The following is a 17,815-nucleotide window of genomic DNA, read 5'->3' on the forward strand; positions in this document are numbered from 1 at the left end:
CATTGTCTGTTCATTGACAAGGAAACTCGATCTGCGTAGAGGCCACTTTCATTGGTGGTCAAGGGAGCATGCTATATAGGAGATTTTCTACTGCAAAGGTTTTGCTGGTGATTAAAGTCTACGAATCTAAATCACCATATTATTTGACTAGTCTGCAAAATATCAAAATCAGGAAGGCCAAAACAAATCATGAACTGAAACTGACTTCTGAAACCAAGGAAATGTAAAACTCCTTCTTTAACTACATTTGGAAATTAAGAAATAATACCCAGCAATGCTCTGATTTAATCCAAGACAGCATAACACACTTTGATAGTAAGGATATGGCTAATATGCTAACAGATAAATACAAACTTCAACCCAGAAACAGTCACTGAATTTTCAAAATTTCCTGCATCCCTTACAATTAACATGTAACATTTTATGATTATACCCTCAAAAATTAAAAATACCACTTCCATGGGCCCAAACCATATTCCCTGGATTCTTAATAGCAGCAAACATGTCCTTGGTAAGCTCCTTATGAACTTATTTAATTTAAGCTTAGCAATAAGGCATGTTCCTAGAGTACAGAGAACAGCTGTTGTGATGCTCCTGCATAAGGAATTGGTCAGTAATCATTTGATATTCGAAGTGTCTCAGAATAGTGAGACTGAACAGCCAGAAATGTGGACTTCCATATACCAGGTCTGAAATTGCTGTTTCTCAGAATATTTCCTTTTCTCTGAGTTATGGCAATCTCAGAGTTAAGTAATGCACAAAAAACCAAAGACAAGCAAAGAATAATCCACGACCTTGAAGAAAGGAACCAGAACTCTGCTAAAGTCCACAAGGCTGTATTTTTATTTCTGAAGTGTTCCAAAAGTCACAGATAAAATCACACTGAAGTATTCCAAAAGTCACAGATAAAATCACACAAGCGCTTTCGCTCAGGCAGTCCTGAGCTTTGTCAAGTGAAAACAAAATACAGTATGCAGTAACCTCCATTAAATAGCCTAGCAATTATATAATTAATTAATTAGTAAGTCTAGTACTAAGGTGTGGTGCTTTGGAGTTGGATGTTAAAAAAGTTAGTCATTATACCAACTCAAAAAATGAAATGTTTGCAACAACATCTGCACTTAAATAAAAATGACTAACCATAAAAAACATTTTAAAATACCAGTTTCCTAGGTTTCAGAACATAAAAGTCTGAAGTCTGGTTGGGGTTGTAGATTGTTAAGGAATATGCTTAAAGGTGTGTTTAGATTGTCAGTGAATTGTTAAAAATTTTTTTTCTTTTTATTATTACTTTGCACTGATAAAGACATGCAATAAAATGTGCGTGAGATATTTTTGATGCCCATCCATATACCATTTCATATAGAATTTGATTTATTAGTCAGAATCCTAAAACCGTGGATGTTCAGTAATTTAATATGCTGTGTGGGGATGCTGTAATATGAAGGGGATCAAGTATGAGAGTTATAACCTAGCCCTCCTAAGCTTGAGGACCGGTTTAATGCTGATCATCCCATTCAGACCTGGTGGCTTCCCTGCATTCAGTCTCAACTGCCATAATAGTTCACGGTAGCCCAAGGTGGATTCCCAGTCACCACCTCTTGCATCTGGCTCAACCTGTTCCAGAACTAGAAACTGAATTTTGGGATCTGGGCAGGAGAGTGAGTGTTTATAGAAGGCATTGGTTTCCTTCTTCCTGGTCATGTCATAAAGATGCTCATAGATACGTTTCCTTAATTCCCTCTCAGTTTTGCCCACATAGAAACTTTGACAGTTGGTGCACATCCCCAAGTATACGACCCCTCTAGAGGCACAGGTGTAAAATCCAGTGGGGTGTATCTTGTAGTTCCTAGACGGGAGGTATGGTGCTGTTTCTTTAGATATGGCATGACATTGGGCACAGGCACCACATCTGAAAGTGCCCAGCCTTGGTTGTTTTACCTTCATCTTTTTTCTTTGATTTCTTTCAAATAATTCCTTTAGATTGGCCCCTCTTTTATGAACAAAACTGGGTTTAGGTGGTATATAGTCTTTTAGTTCTTCAAAGAGGGTTAAAACCGGCCAGTGATGTAAGATTGTTTCTTCCAATTCATAGGAATTTGATGAGTATGTATATGCAAAACTGTTAGTGTGAACAGCATCCTTGTTTTGTGTATTGTTGGTCACTGGTACAAACCCCCCCCCTAGTATTGGTTTGTAGAGGGAATCTCAGAGTTGCTATTTCAAAGTTTGCAGTGTATGGTGAGTTTATTCCCCATACTGAAGGATGCAGGGGATCCTAATGCAAAAAAACAACGTTAGAGGCGAGCATCACTGTTTGACATTTGATCTTCTTCAGTGTTTTCAGATCTTTTTTTTTCTTTTTTTTCATAAATCCAGGTATCAGAAATATGAGTCTCAGAATTATACTAGAGAGATGGGTGGTCCCTAGTACACACCCTGGAAATTATTGATTCATTAACCTTACCAGTCTAACGCACAAAAACATGGACAAACCACATCTGATGTCTTAAATTATGATACCAAAAATAACACAAAACTTGTCAATCTCCAGTTTGATGTTGTCAAAGTCAGGTTATGTCTAATCTGTAATTTTCAATAATTTAAAAGACCTGAATGAAACTCATGTGAGCAGGGGACACTGATTTACATTTCTCAAAAAAAAACTGAAATCACATTTTCATGAGATGATATCCAGGAATTATGTCTATGAATTTTAAATGTAATTTGTGGTTATTGCTCTTGTGTCATTATAATTTTACTGTACACACACACTCATATATATCTATATCTATCTATATATCTATATATATCTATATATATATATATATATATATATATATATATCTATATACAAAGTACCAAAACCACTATGGCTACAGGCATATAATGAAGCACTTCATTAAAATAACTTTATATTACAAACATAAAATGATGAGCACTTTCAGGTAGAACCCTTTATCAAGTCTAAACATCTAAAAAAATATTGTCATTAAAAAGTATCTTTTAGCCAATCAGAAAAAAAGAATGCAAATAAAACATAACATTTGTTAAAATATCATTAGTTAAACAGAACAATTGCATCCTATCATATCTTTTACATCCTGACAAATTAATCTATTCTCAATGGCAAAATAAAGATGGCAAAAACCAATAAGGAACAAGTATATGCTGGAAAACGATTAGTGCTATCAAAAACATTCAGACTAATCTGTCTTCATTGGTCATATGGAGAACATAGTGACCAATTAAAATTATACATATCCAAATAGCTTAGTGCCGTTGCTAGGTACAGTGGCAAAAGTATCTATACTACTTCCTAATGCTAAATGTTCTTAAATATAGTTTTACTGTTCAGGGACCCAACTCACTAATTAAAATCATCCCGTAAGCATAATATAAGAAATAATGGAATATAGTGTAACATTTGTCGAGATATCGTAAATTAGACAAAGTAATTGCATATAATTGAATCATTCACATATTCACAGCTAAACTGCCCTCATTAGTCAAATAAACAAAGTCAAAAGCCAATAAGGAATGGATGCATGCTGAAATATCATTGGCACTATTATATGCACTTAGACCAGTACATCAGCAAATATCAATCTATCCCTGTTGGTCAAAAAGAGATACTTGATGATCAATCAAAAACATGTGAAACCAAACAACTCAGTGCTGTTGTAAAACACAGAAGCAAATGTGCCTAAGAACGTTGTCACACTTCGTATTCTTGGATATGATTTAACCATTCAAAGGTATAGCAGACTAATTAAAACCATTCCTATTTCATGTCCATACATATTATATACCATTAATCTAAAAAAACAAAGAAATTGTATAGAAAAATATAATTTGAATGATCGAAGCAGAACTCACAGACTTGTTCTCCCGCGAAGCATTTCAAATTGCGAGCGGACAACAATGCATCTTATTCTCCCAGGGCGCAAAGCATTTCAAATTGCGAGCAGACAACAATGCACGCATGGATGTGATGCATTATGGGACTGGCCCAATATCCTTTCTTAAAGAAGAATGCCAAGTCTTTCCTTAAAGAAGAATGCCAAAGTATTTTTTTTTTTTTATTAAAAGAAAATTAATCTCCTGGCCAGCCGGTTCCAAGGGGGTGCAAGTGCACCCCCTTGCACCTGCCTGCAGGCACCCTTGCGTATAGTATGGGTAAAAAGGGCACAGCTGGAGAACCTGTGCCAGCCTTCCCCAGAAGTGTCTGTGTGGTTGTGTAAACTCTTATCTCAAAGTGTGTGTGTGTCAGCTACTTGGGTAGGGACACGAAGCACTAGTTGGACAGAAAGGGTGCTGGAGATTTTAGCTTGCCCAGCTAGGCTGAGATCTGGACCCTATAGCTGTGCCAGTGGGGAGTCTTATTGGGGACCTGGGGGAGCAAGGAAGCGACCAGCCCTGGACTGACTGTGATCTCTGTGTGCTCTTAAGGGAAATTGCACTTTACTGTGTGTATTTGTTATCCTTTCCTCATATATGAGATGCCCTCTCTGGAGTTAGTAGTGAGGACTGAGGCTCCTTGATTGCTGGGCCAGGGCACGGGCGTCACAGTAATGTCAAGCTATTAGTGGAAAGCTTGCATCTTGTTGATTTCATAGAATATTAGTGAATGATTTTGCAGCAAAGTTGACTTCAGTTGTCTTTAGAATGTTGGACTAGTCTGCGATACTCAGGATGGATTTGGGTTTTTTTAAACTGGTGTCTGATTTGTCTCTAAAAGAGATTAGTTGGGGGTCTTTTAATGGGGGGAAATGTGTACAAAGTTGATATGGCACTAGTTACTGGTAAATGGTGGCTGGATAGTTATATCAGTGACTAGTCTAATAGACCATGATTATTAGTTTTTAGATTTGGTCAGGTGCGTTGCTGTGAATTGTACTCAGTAAGGAGAGCTATGGTATCACTGTGGACATGACTAGGCATGCTAAGGCTAAAGTCAGCAGGTGGTTGTGTATATTTGTCTTGATGGATTTAAAGTTTTTGTTGATTTTTTCTATGGATGAAGGGGTGGAAGATAAGCCTACAGGCTACAGGCAGATGGAGTGGTGGATTGTTTTGTGTGTATACTGACTAGCAGGCAGTTTGACAAAGTGTAATTACTTGGTTTACTCTGAACTAGGAGTTGAACCTTGAGCTGGGAATTGATAAAAAGGAGGTTTCTTTCACCATTTTGTAGTCCTGGTATGGCATACATGTGGCAGTCATAGTTGGGAAATAAGTGGTCCATGATTGTGATCCTGTGACTGCTATAATGTGTAAACTGTGTTGGGAGATGCGGGCACTAACTTGTTCAGTTTATTCCATAGGCTTTGTTCATTTGGAAGCAGAAGAGGGGAGATGGGCCTGCATTTTGTGCAATGATTCCACAAAGGATTAGTATTACTATTATGGAAGTGAATCGGCATACCTTTTCTTGGTGGTGTTTGTGGTTTATGCACTGTAGGGAGTAATGGCTATAGGTATGATGGATATAAATGGGACCTGTTGTTGGGTAAGTGTGAATGGAAGGTGTATACTGGAGGGAGTGATAAGACTGTGTCTGTCAAACAGGTGGTAGATTGGACTGGAAGGTTCTGCAGGATGATGTACATCAGATATAGGACAGAAGAGGTATGGAAAGCTGTTTGAGGATAGTCTGTTAGGATACTGCAGAGTTGCAGAAGCCTGAATAGCAGGTTCTAGTTTATGATAATGTTTTGGTGAAGTCATGTTTGGAGGAGATTTGGGTGAGTAAAGTGGATGCTATTAGTGGTAGAGCTATAGTAGTTATGATTTGTTGCTTATACATGAAGCTATATAAGTTGCTACGAGCCCATATGTAAGGGTGTGTTGAGGGAGTAGGTTTATGACTGAAATGTTAAGTAAGATACGTGGTAGTCTGAGTGAAGACTACTACTTTAGTGATTATCTATAAAAGTTAATGCATACTTTTTCAGATGTGTGGGTTGTGTTTGTGAGTATGCAATGGATATTGCTAGCATGTTGTACTGCAGATGATTATAGAGAGAAGGCTGTGTTTCCAGTTTCTTAATAGCAGTTGGAGAGGGCTTATTTGGGCTTATTTCAGTTGTTGTGTTTGTGTGTGTGTGTGTGTGTGTGTGTGTGTGTGTGTGTGTGTGTGTGTGTGTGTGTGTGTGTGTGTGTGTGTGTGTGTGTGTGTGTGTGTGTGTGTGCGTGTGTGTTTAATACAAAAGGGGAGGCAGAGAAGTGGGTAGAGAACAGTTAGTATGGAGGTAATGATACAATGAAGGATTGCTGGGGAATTAGGGTGAGGAGAAAGCAAAGCAGGCTACAGTTCCTTAGCCAGTGGAAAGTAATCAGTTCATACACGCTTAATGCAAGCAAGAGTGAAGGTTAGTTATTGCACAGGTAGGTGCTATAGGAAGTGCTTCTGACTCTGTAATGAATTTACAAAGAGAAGATGACACTCCTTTCTAGAATGCTGCTTACGCTAATATAGTTTTGCATTCCTGCTGCATGAGAAATGATTTCTACTCAGCGCCACTGTTATTATGTAAGCTGTAGTAGCATCTCAGTTTAATGGGAAAGGAAAAATCATGAATGCTCACAAAGAGTTCAGAAGGAATTAAAAGGTCAGCCATTTTTGGAGTAAGTGTGCAAGGCTTTGTACATAGTGTTGACTGTGCAGTAAATTCAAAAGAGTCAGTTGAAGCTTGGATGTGCCAAAGATATCAACCCAATTCCACAGCTATCCAAAAAGAGGGTAAATGAAACAGCAGACATTCTGGAAAAAGTGTAACAAAATCCTAAAAAGGAGAATATAGGAGGAAGTATTAGATATAAAGCAAGGAAAATGTAGCAATTCTGATTAGACTTAAACTGGACTTTTAGGAGCAGGGTCAGAATGCAGCAGTAGCAGCAAACAAAACGTTCAGATCTCTTGTTTGAGGACTGTACTCAGAAAATAAGGTAGACTTGATACCATTGTATCAAAATATAATTGATGAATTGATGCTACAGCTGGAGTAGACTATGCATGTCTGAAAACATTTTAAAGAAATATATCAGAATATTGGAACGTTTTCAGAGGAAAATGCATTGAAGCGTAAGAAGGAGGGAGAGAAAAGGTGTGAACTTAAAATGGAAAATATTTTTCTGTGGTTAAGGGGCAAATGCTGTGGTCAGCAAATAAACAAAGATTAAGGGAACTGGGATTCATCTGAGGAAAGAAGATATAGAGGAAATATTACATGGTGCACTGTATAGGGGCAGGAAAGTATGAGGAAATTTCACTTGGCAGTAAAGGAAGGGAGAGTCATAATACAGTGGAAATTAATATTTCTTTAGGTAGGGGGACAGTATTTGCTGATAAGGAGGTTTGTTGGCTCACTAAACATATATCGAGAATCAGTGTGCCATTTAAAAAGCTTGGGATAAATGGAAAATGCAAGCGGTACAACAGAGAGAAAAGTAAAAACAATAAAAAAGAAAGCTTTGACCAGTAAGTGTCTATTGAGGTGAAAAAATCACTCTGTACTGCAAATCTTATATGTAAGAGCATGGCATCCAAGTCCAAGGAGGTCATTACTCCACTGCACTCAGTTCTCATCAGTCCAGTCATCGAGTACAATTCACCCTTTAGCATGTACCTGATCAGGCACATGCAACAGTTTGAGAGACGTCAGAGGTTCCTTACAAAAAGAATACAGGGAGTAAAGAACAAGTCCTATGTGGACAGTCTCAGAACCCTTATCCCTGTACTTGGTCTCCTACAGACTGCTGCACATTGATCTATGCCTAGCCTGCAAGCCATCCCCTAATCTCACACATCCGCTACACAAATAGCACCAGAAATACCTGTTCTGAGGACCAAAACCTCATCTACACCATAAACAGGACATGTTGGAGGGACATCTATGTGTCTCAAAGATTACCCCATTTCTGGAATAGGCTTCCCATCCACATGAAGCAAATAAGAAATAACAGCATCTGTTGACCTTTGACACTTTTTTGAGCAAAGCAGTGCACAATCTACTACCTCAGGCCATGCCTCAGGGCTCCTGTACTTTAAAGAGATTTTTCTGTAGTTAAGGGGCAATTGTTGCAGTAAATAAGTGCACATGCTGATAAGTGAGCATTCACCATGCCAGACATACCTTTCAACTGTCCAGATTTTCACAGAATGTCCAGATTTTTGGCTTATATTTTGGTGTACTTCTCATAAAATGTATGGTTTTCTGGCAAATCAATGGGATAATATGAGGACTGAAGTCACTAAATAATATCATACATTTGAGTTTCAGACTTCAAATCCTTCAGAAAATGTATATTAAAACAAGCACTGTTACTCTACCAACTTTCTAAGTTTATAAGAACAATATTTAAAATATGTCCCAATTTTTGGGACTTCGTCCCCCCATTTTGTCAGGCCTTATCCAAATGTCTTGCACTAAGAGGTTGAAAGGTATGATGCCAAACTACTGCAATGTTTATATGTTGAACATAGAAGTGACAGTCAGGTGTGTCTACACTTAATGATACTTAAGGAAAACACTTGAAACATTAGAACAGGAGGTATATTATGATGCATGTTATAGACATAAAAAATATAGTTTGTGGTAAAGGAAGCCTTATTTCAGATGGAAAGAGTGAAAAGTTTATATCCTAGCAAGATTTTTTCCTCTGCAAGACTTTTTTAGGCCATGGGCTTTTACTGAAAAAGTCACATTGGCAAGAGAACAAGAGGTCAAAAGTATTTGTTTTCAATACTGTATTCAGCCATTTTAAGTGTGCATGCATGGTTAGGAGAGACATCATTTTACACAGAGGTGGTGTGTGACCTGGAAAGAAGAGTGTTGATATTACTGCTTTTTTTGCTCAGGCACGCCAAGCAGCTCCATGCATCTTGTTTTTCGATGAGCTGGATGCCATTGCCAAGGCACGTGGTGGTAGTGCGGGGGACGGTGGTGGTGCAGCAGACAGAGTGATCAACCAGATCCTGACAGAAATGGATGGGATGTCAGACAAGAAGACTGTCTTTATAATTGGAGCTACAAACAGGCAAGTATCTCCAAAAATGTGGATCTCTAACTATATGAAAAAATAAAGACGTTATTTCTGAAGCTGAACTCAAATTCCATAGCCATAAAAAATAAACTTTTAAAAAGTATGAAATCGTTCCACCATAAGGGGAAGTAGAAGATAAAATGGCAGAATCCTAATTCAGAATATAAGAATTTATCTCTCTAGCTTTAAATTTGTTGGTTTGTTTTATAGCTGATTGACTAGGTAAGGACAGGGTTGGTTAGCACTGTAACTTGAGTGGGGAGAAGTACACATCGATGGTGTGGGAGTGCAGAAACAAAATTCATTCCTAAAGATGGGAGAACTTCATGGCTGCAGAAATAAATACTTATTACTGTATTTGCAGTGCTCACTGTGTGTGGTATCAAGAAAGCAGCTTGCTACAGTTTCAGAGCAGGAGAACTTGTTTTTCTTTGTCATCTTGAGCATTGAGAAAACTTTTTTTTTCCTGTCAATCCAAAGTTGAGGAGAGAGCTGGCTGACAGATGAGATAGCTATGGTTCTGTGATTTACAGCAGTTTACAACTCTTGGCTTGCAGTTCAGATCTCAGGGAACTGCTGAGAGGTCATTGTACAGTGCTTTAGATTTATAGGTTTTATAGATTTTATTTTCTGCTTCATAGTGTGTTGGGTGTTGAGCATATCTGCAGAACAGGATGTGGGCAGGTACTCAGGCAGCAGAAAAAAAGTAAAAACGAACATGGAACATAGCACAAGAGTAAACCAGAGTGACTCAAAACAGGATTGGGCAGTATTGCTATGTAGTGCTAGGAGTCTGGGTAAGAAGGTGGAGAAATTGAAAGCAGTGATACACAAGAAGGGAAAGTGCTCACTGTTGATATGACAGAATCACGGGACAGAGATAATAGGGGATAGGACATAGAAGTGTCTGCATGCAAGTTGTTCAAGTATGACAGAGAAGAGAAGGACAGAGATGAAGTAACCATCTAAATAAAGCAAGGCTTCAGGGCAGAGAAGAAGAGGAACACCAACATAAAAGTAAGGATAGGGTTAGACCTAGGGTACGTACCCTGGATGTTAATGTACAAAGGGAGAAATTCTGGTGGAGGGACAGCAGTGTATTGTCCCTCAGGCATATCAAGAGAGGTAGATGAGAGAAGGGAGAAGCAATTAACAGAGTAGGGTAGTAGAAAAGGGTTATTGGCATGTACTTCAGGAGCAGGCTGTGAAATTCACTAAGGTCCAGCACATAGTGGGAGTATGAGTTGGATGACACTGAAGCATTAGGCGTTCAGCCAAATGGTGCCAGACTGTACCAGAAAATAGAGAATTCTAAAAGTGTTGTTAAGCAAGGTTGAGGGGGCCAGGTACAGGTAAGGGTATCCTTAGCCAGTAATAATCATGCCATTGTGGGAGGGTAAGAATACAAAAATAAATACAGTGGCATGTTATTTTATTAAAGTGGGTTATGGTGAATTGGAGGAGAACGTCAAAGAACAGTTCAGGGACTTGAATAAAAGGAAGGAGTAAACAATATATAGGAATTGTTCAGGGATACAGAACTCAGTGATGTGAACAATGGACTGAGGAAAAGGCAAAATAGAATATGTTGCTAACACAGGAAGTTGTGTAATTAGGGCAAAAAATAGGGGTCATATAAGAAATGAAACTGTGAAAATGGGAGGTAGAGGAAATGCAGTACAAGGGGGCAAACAGAATGCCAGCAAAAGCACAAGGGGTAAGAGATTTGACAGAAGAGTCAAGGGAGAGCAAAGGTTTGTTTAGGTATATAGCAGAAGGGAGGACAGCTTTATGCACAGTAAGCAATGATGTGAAAGGAGATCATAGAAAACCAGAAAAATATAGGCACTGAATCAATACTGTGTTTCCTTCCGTACAGAGGAAGGCAATAGGGGGATGACATTCTAAAAGGAAGATGGGCAGAGGGGGAGAGTAAAGAAAATGTCCTTCTGATGCCAATTATTTCACTGTGCACACTTATTGTCAGCTTTCAGATTACACCTTATTCCTGATGCAGACTCGCTTCATTGTGATATGTGAATAACAATGCAAATATTGCTAATATTTCTAACTATGGTAACTAGCAACTGTGGAGCAGGGAGCACATCCTTCTTTATATGTATCCTGGACTGGATTCTTATCAACAATCACCCAGACCTGTACAACACTGGTACACGCCCAGATGATATAAGTGACCACTTACTCACTTACATCATAGGTTCATATGTTGGTACTAGGCTATCAGCCTTAGTGCCTATACAAGCCTAGCCATAACAATTCCCTGGCTATTTCTTCCCACACTATTTACTTCCCTGGACCCCTGTCTAGCAGGGTGATTGACGTGATCCCCGGGGTGAATTTCCTATCTCCCATTCAATCATCAAGGTTCCTTTTGAAGAGGGCCAAACAGGTGCTCTGCTTGACATGTATGGGAAGTCTATTCCAGAGTCTGGGGAGTCTCTGGGTCAGGAACCTATCCTTCCAGCATGTTTTGTTTATTGTGATGACAAGGTTTAGATCCCTGGAGCATGTGGCTCTGAGGGATTGAGATTTCTTTAACTGTAGCATGTCCAACAGCTCTGGGTTTGATATGGCCTTGTATGTTAAGGAGAGATCGCCTCAGAGTAGACGATATGCGACAGAGTATAGCTGGAGTTTTTTAAGATGGTCAGCATAGGGCATCTGCTTTAGGTCTGTGATTCTTTTAGTGAGGTATTTCTGCGGCCTTTCCAGTTGTTGCAGATGTCTTGAGAGATACATACCAAATGGGGCATTGTATTCTTTAATGGGTCTAATGAGGGATGAATACAGTGGGACAATGACCTCTTTTTTCTGGATGAAAAGCCCTTAGTGACGAGGTGTGCCACATAGAAGGATTTCCTGACTGTTGTGGCGATGTGGTTATTGAAGGTGAGACCACTGTCCACCTATGTCCCTAAGTCTCTTATCACACTTTCGGTGTTTAGTGTACTGCCACCTATGTGGTAATTCATGGGTACATGTTTTTTCCCAAAGGGGATAACTATACATTTCTTGGCATTGTGCTTGAGCCCATGGCTCTGGCACCAAGCATCTGTTTCTGTAAGGCCCTTTTGTAGAGTATCAACATCATTTGGGTATTCAATAATGGCTCCCAGTTTGCAGTCATCTGCGAACTTTGTTAGCCAGAGTCCCTTAGTGTTGGCCTGTACTTCAGAGAAGTAGATGCCAAACAAGAGAGGTACCAGGACTGAAACTTGAGGTACTCCACTTGTCACTTGTCTGGAGCTGGATTTGGAGTCAGCTACTTTTACAGTGTGGGTTCTGTCAGTAAGCCAGTTTGCAACCCTTCGAGTGACATAGGGATTAATGCCCAGCTTAGTAAGTTTATCTATGATTCCAGAGTGGGGGATGGTGTCAAAGGCCTTGGCGAGGTCCAGATAGGCTGTGTGGACTGCCTTACCCTCGTCCACGGCTCTGGAGACTGATTCGAAGAAGTCAATCAGGTTCAGGAGACAAGATTGGCCCTTCACGAACCCAAACTCAAGCATAAAGTAGATAACCACCACCAAATTCTCTATTAATCTATTAGAAATAACAAGAACTTCAACACCACTGATTTTCAGAACAAACTCAAAGCATGCAATTGGGCCATCCTAAAAGATCTTCCATTGGATGATGCTGTAGCCTATTTTAATTCTAAATTCCTTACCATTCTAGATTACTACGCTCCTGTCCACACCCTTAGAGCCAAAACTAAAACTGACCCTGGCTCTCTAAAGTAACCAAAATCAAAATCATAGCAAGAAATAAAGTATGGGACAAATGGCGTACCTCAAAAAACCCACTTGACCATATTAAATTCCAGCAGCTAAGGAATGATACTAAGAAAGCCATATTGTTAGACAAAAAAAAATTCTATCAACATGTTCAATAAAAACATCAGAACAAACCTCAAAAGTTTTGGGCAGGAGTAAACAAACTGCTCCACCCCGGACAATCAACCACTCCCACCCCATCAGCTTGTAACCTAAAATCTCCAGCGGAAATTGCAAATGTCTTTAACAGTTTCTTCACTAAGATCATCCAGTCACTAGCTATCCCAGTGGCCCCAATCAGGATTCCTCCTTGACCACTACCCCACTCTCCTTTAACTTCTAGCCTGTATCTACTTCAACCATCAGATCTCTAATTAACAAACTAAAACCCACTTCCCTAGCAGCTGATCTCCTCCCACCAGAATATCTACAGAAAGTGGCAGATGCCATTGCATACCCTATTTCTATTATTATAAACCGAACCTTCTTCGAAGCCACCATCCCCTCTATTTGGAAGGTTTCCCACGTTATTCCTGTCCATAAAGGAGGGAACTCTTTAGACCTCTCAAACTAAAGACCAATAGCCATACTGTCACCATTGGCCAAAATAATGGAAAAATGTGTCCATAACCAATTAATGCACTATCTCACCCAGAATAAACTACTTGCCAACTCTCAGCATGCCTTTAGGCCAAACCACAGCACCACCTCAGCCCACCTATCCTTCTCTAACTCCATTAACCTCAGCCAAAACAACAACAAACTTACCTCAGCTCTCTTCCTAGATCTCTCTAAGGCCTTTGATATGGTTAACCACCAACTACTTATCCATACCCTGAAGAAACTGTCACTAAATAACTGTGCGATTAAATGGTTCCAGTCTTATCTGCCTGAGAGACAACAAGCAGTATTATGGCAGAATACACTATCCACTTGTCTACCCATCACACTAGGAGTCCTGCAAGACTCCATAGTAGAACCACTTCTCTTCTCAGTCTTTATCAATGACCTACCCACAATCACTCCCAAGGCCACCTGCATCCATTCCACGGATGACTCCACTTCAATCTGTGTTGCCTCCTCCTCAACTGAGCTGATGACTCTAACCCAGAATACGTTCATTGATGTTGAAACATAGCTTGCAAACCATCAGCTTATTTTAAACCCCAACAAAACTAAGCTGCTAATTTTTACCCCCACCTGTAAGTCCTCTTCACCATTCTTTACTATAAGATCCAATAATGGCACACATATCCCCAGATGTTCACACCAAACTCCTAGGGGTCACAGTCGACAATATCCTAAAATATGATATCAACAATACCCTAAAATATGATACCCATGTCAATTAAGCCATCAAAACCGTGAACAAAAAAATGGGCTCCCTCTATAGGATCAAACCTTTCCACACTCCGTTTACAAGAACTTCTATCGCTCACTCCCACTTACTGTCTACCCTTCTCTAGGCCTCCCCCCTTTTCACTAATTTGAATAAAACCACTCTTGGCAAACTTGCAAGCTGTTACAACCATATTCCTAGATTTACTACAGGTACAACCTTTAGACCCACCACTGTATCAACTTAACTCAACTAGGTTGGCTTGAATGGACTAGTCTTCTCCAATACAACCAACTTATAATAGCCCACAAAGTTCTAAACCACCCCGATAAGACACCAGCACTAAACAAGATCATTAATCCCTACAGCAACCTGAGGTCACTGCGCTCTGCTGGCAAACTGTTGGTTCAAACAACCAAAAGCATAAATGTGGCTGGTGACTCTCTATTTGCCAACTCTGTAGGCAAAACTTGGAACTCTCTACCTGCTGAACTTACTCTCCAGCCCTCTCTAACCCAGTTCAAAAAGCCTCAAACTGCACTTTCAAATGCACTGGCAATGTCTCTGTTCAAAACCTAACACCCACCCCCTGGTATTGGATGTCTTGCCTAATTAAATCTGTCATTGGACTCTAAAATGTATATGACTTTGCTTTGTGGCATATCTAGAGCTCATTACGGGATAAAATCTTTATCTGTGTAAACTCTGTGTGAAACTCTCAGTTGCCTACTGAAGACTGTAAACTATGTTAATTTGTAAATGTTACTAATGTAATGTAATCTACTAACTTGGAGCTTTTCTCCCTGGGACTCCACAGAAAATGGACATTTATCCAGTCGGACCATCCAGGTAAACAAATGTAAAATAAATAAAAATAAAATAAAATATGTGCTATATGTGTGAATAGAATAAAAAAATGCTGGTGCTTGGTGCATAACTAGGTGGGAATCTTTTAGTGGCTATATCTGTCAAGTTGCATATCTTTACATCTAAGAGCTGCCAGTTTGCACAGAGGGCAGTACTACTGCAGGTCATCCTATAGTATACAACTAAACACTCTCATTTAGACCTTTAAGTGACTTTTCCATACTCCTTTCCACCTACTAAGCATCTGGTATAATGGATAGGTGCTTCCCTGTCATCTCTGTTTCTGGCCTGGTGGATATGGGCATCCTGAGTCAGTGTAGTAACTGCTTCATGTTCACTGACAACCATTTTAATTTTAAAACAGACAAACACAGTGTGTGAGAGATGTAGATACACAGTGTCATTGGAGACAAAGCTCTCACATACAAACACGAAAATGCAAACCAGATTTCCAGCGTAACACCCAAAACACTCACTACCAACACTAAGGAACAAACACATAGACCCACATATGCGGAGGTACTCACATGTAATCTACCCAAACCTCTAATACTTCCTAAAAGCATCTGTCAGTGGCCCCACACACACACTCAAAAAAGACAGCACCTCACACAACACATAACTCTGAAAATAATCGTAGCTCTGCTTCCAAGCCCATAAGGCAACACACCACACAGCCAAATATTCTAGTTATTGAGTATTTCATTCTAAAACATACTGATGTCCCCTTTTTACCCAAGCTAAGTAAGGAGATGATCACAGTGAGCTGTCTGTCTGGAGCCAGGATCCACCAGATCACACATGCACTTAGGTCTTTAAACCACAAGTACCTACCAGTATGACACAGTCATAGTCCACGTGGGCATAAATGATCTGAGGCATACCTTAATGGACTGTATGAAGAGAGGCATGATGGAGTTACCTGAATATGTGTCCCAAGCCAATATGAATTTAGTCTTGAATAGCATCCCTTCACCAATGATGATGTCACAATACCAAAAAAAAACAATTCTCTTCATCAATTGGCTTAGTTTCTGGTGTCATAAGAAAGGGATCCAATATCTGTCAGCCTGGGAAGTAGTGATCAACAAACCATGATGCTTTGTCAGAGATGGTTTGCACTTGTCACTACTGGCAATATCTTTACCTATCCCCATAGTGCCTTTTTTAGGCCATGCCAAGCTGTCAAACCATCCAACACAACAAAAATCACTCACAACTACCTAAAGCTACTAATGCTCACTGTTAGTAGTTCAAATATAAAACTGCACTCCCAGAAAGCTCTCTTCACCTTGGAGAATGCAGACATATGTGCAGTCACAGAAACATGGTTCACAACCATGGAAAGCACCATGGCTATTAAAGCCTACAATAGCTTTCATACATTTCTATCCCCTGCAGCTCAGTATAAAACTAAGAGATGTGGTGTCTCAGTGTTCATAAAGGACAAGTACACTGTTAGACAACATGACTCACTTGAGCTGCTCCATCCACAACTAATCAAATGTTCTCCAGGAAGGGCTGACACAGACATACAACTGGTGTCAGAGCCATGGGCTAAAACTAATTGCCAATAAATGCGTAATAGTATCCTTCAGGAAATCATCCACCTCTGGTAACATTCATATTAACAACCCACCCCTTAGAGTTGACCCAGTAGTCAGGGATGCAGGGACAAACATAGACAACAATCCTGCCTTTGACCATTGCTTGCCTACAGTAGGGAGGAAATCATTCTATGTTGTGCAACTTATAAACAAAGGTATGGCATCTAGGTTCAAGGAAGTCATTGTTCCACTGTGGCATTCTTCATACCTGCATTGGGTACACTGCCCCCTTTGTTATGTACCTAACCAGGCATATCCAACAATTGGAACGTCCACAGAGGTTCCTCACTGAAAGAGTATAGGGTGTAAGTAACATGTCCTATGCAGACTACCTCAAGGCCCTATCTCTGTATTCTGCCTCCTACAGGTTGTTGAGGGGAGATCTATACCTAACATACAGGACATTGTCAGACCTCAGTCTGATGGACCTCTTGCAGATCCACAAAACAAACAGCACTAGAATTCCTATTCTAAAGAATTAAACCCTGCCTGTGATATAAATAGGACCTGCTGGGGAGACAGGTATGTATCCCAGAGATTACCCCATCTCTGGAACAGGCTCCCCATCCATGTGAAGCAGAGTTCCTCCCTAACCCAGTTCAAATGTAACTTGGACAATTGGATGGGGAACAGGACATTCATCCCTGGTTTGGAACCTATGGACACAGGCAGCCAGTAAATGTTTCATCTCCCAGGCCACTGCTTTTAAATGTTTCATCTCCCAAGCCCCTGCTTGCACTTATCAAGGGTGTGACAAAAGGAGATACTGCCAGCCCAGCTAGCTGGAATTTTGTAAATAATTATATGTCATTGGTGAATATCAAAATGATTTATATAAGATGCTTGTATTACAAATGTATTAAAACTGTATGTCATGTGTATGTCAAACTGCTTGCACAGACATGTGTGTTGAAAAGGTATTTGTAAAATGCTTGTGTTTAAAATGGATCCACAGTGTGCCCTACTGGAAAAGAACAGAAATGTACATGCACTATCGTAACTGTTTAAATGTATATATTTTAACAGTAGAAACTGGAATACAGGAGGTCCAGCAAACTTCAGAAAAATAACTGAAATTAAATTACTTTATGGCTAGGCCATAAAAGATGGTATCTTTCAGTTTTCAATGCAGCAAGAGACAAAATGCCTGTACTAGG

General features: G+C 39.8%; 1 protein-coding gene across 2 annotated transcripts in view; it reads left to right on the forward strand.

Annotated features, from left to right (window-relative positions):
• Positions 1-17,815, forward strand: part of LOC122812206 (transitional endoplasmic reticulum ATPase-like) — a 530,874-nt gene that overhangs the window by 375,381 nt on the left and 137,678 nt on the right. For both annotated transcript variants that reach the window (XM_044084545.1, XM_044084546.1), the window contains exon 14: positions 8,864-9,042. In XM_044084545.1, the coding sequence (XP_043940480.1) occupies positions 8,864-9,042 (179 nt within the window). The remainder of the gene's footprint in view (positions 1-8,863; positions 9,043-17,815) is intronic.

This window comes from Protopterus annectens, chromosome 9.part0, assembly GCF_019279795.1.
Source record: "Protopterus annectens isolate FY-2018-M chromosome 9.part0, PAN1.0, whole genome shotgun sequence".
In the NCBI taxonomy this organism is placed as follows: Eukaryota; Metazoa; Chordata; order Ceratodontiformes; family Protopteridae; genus Protopterus; species Protopterus annectens.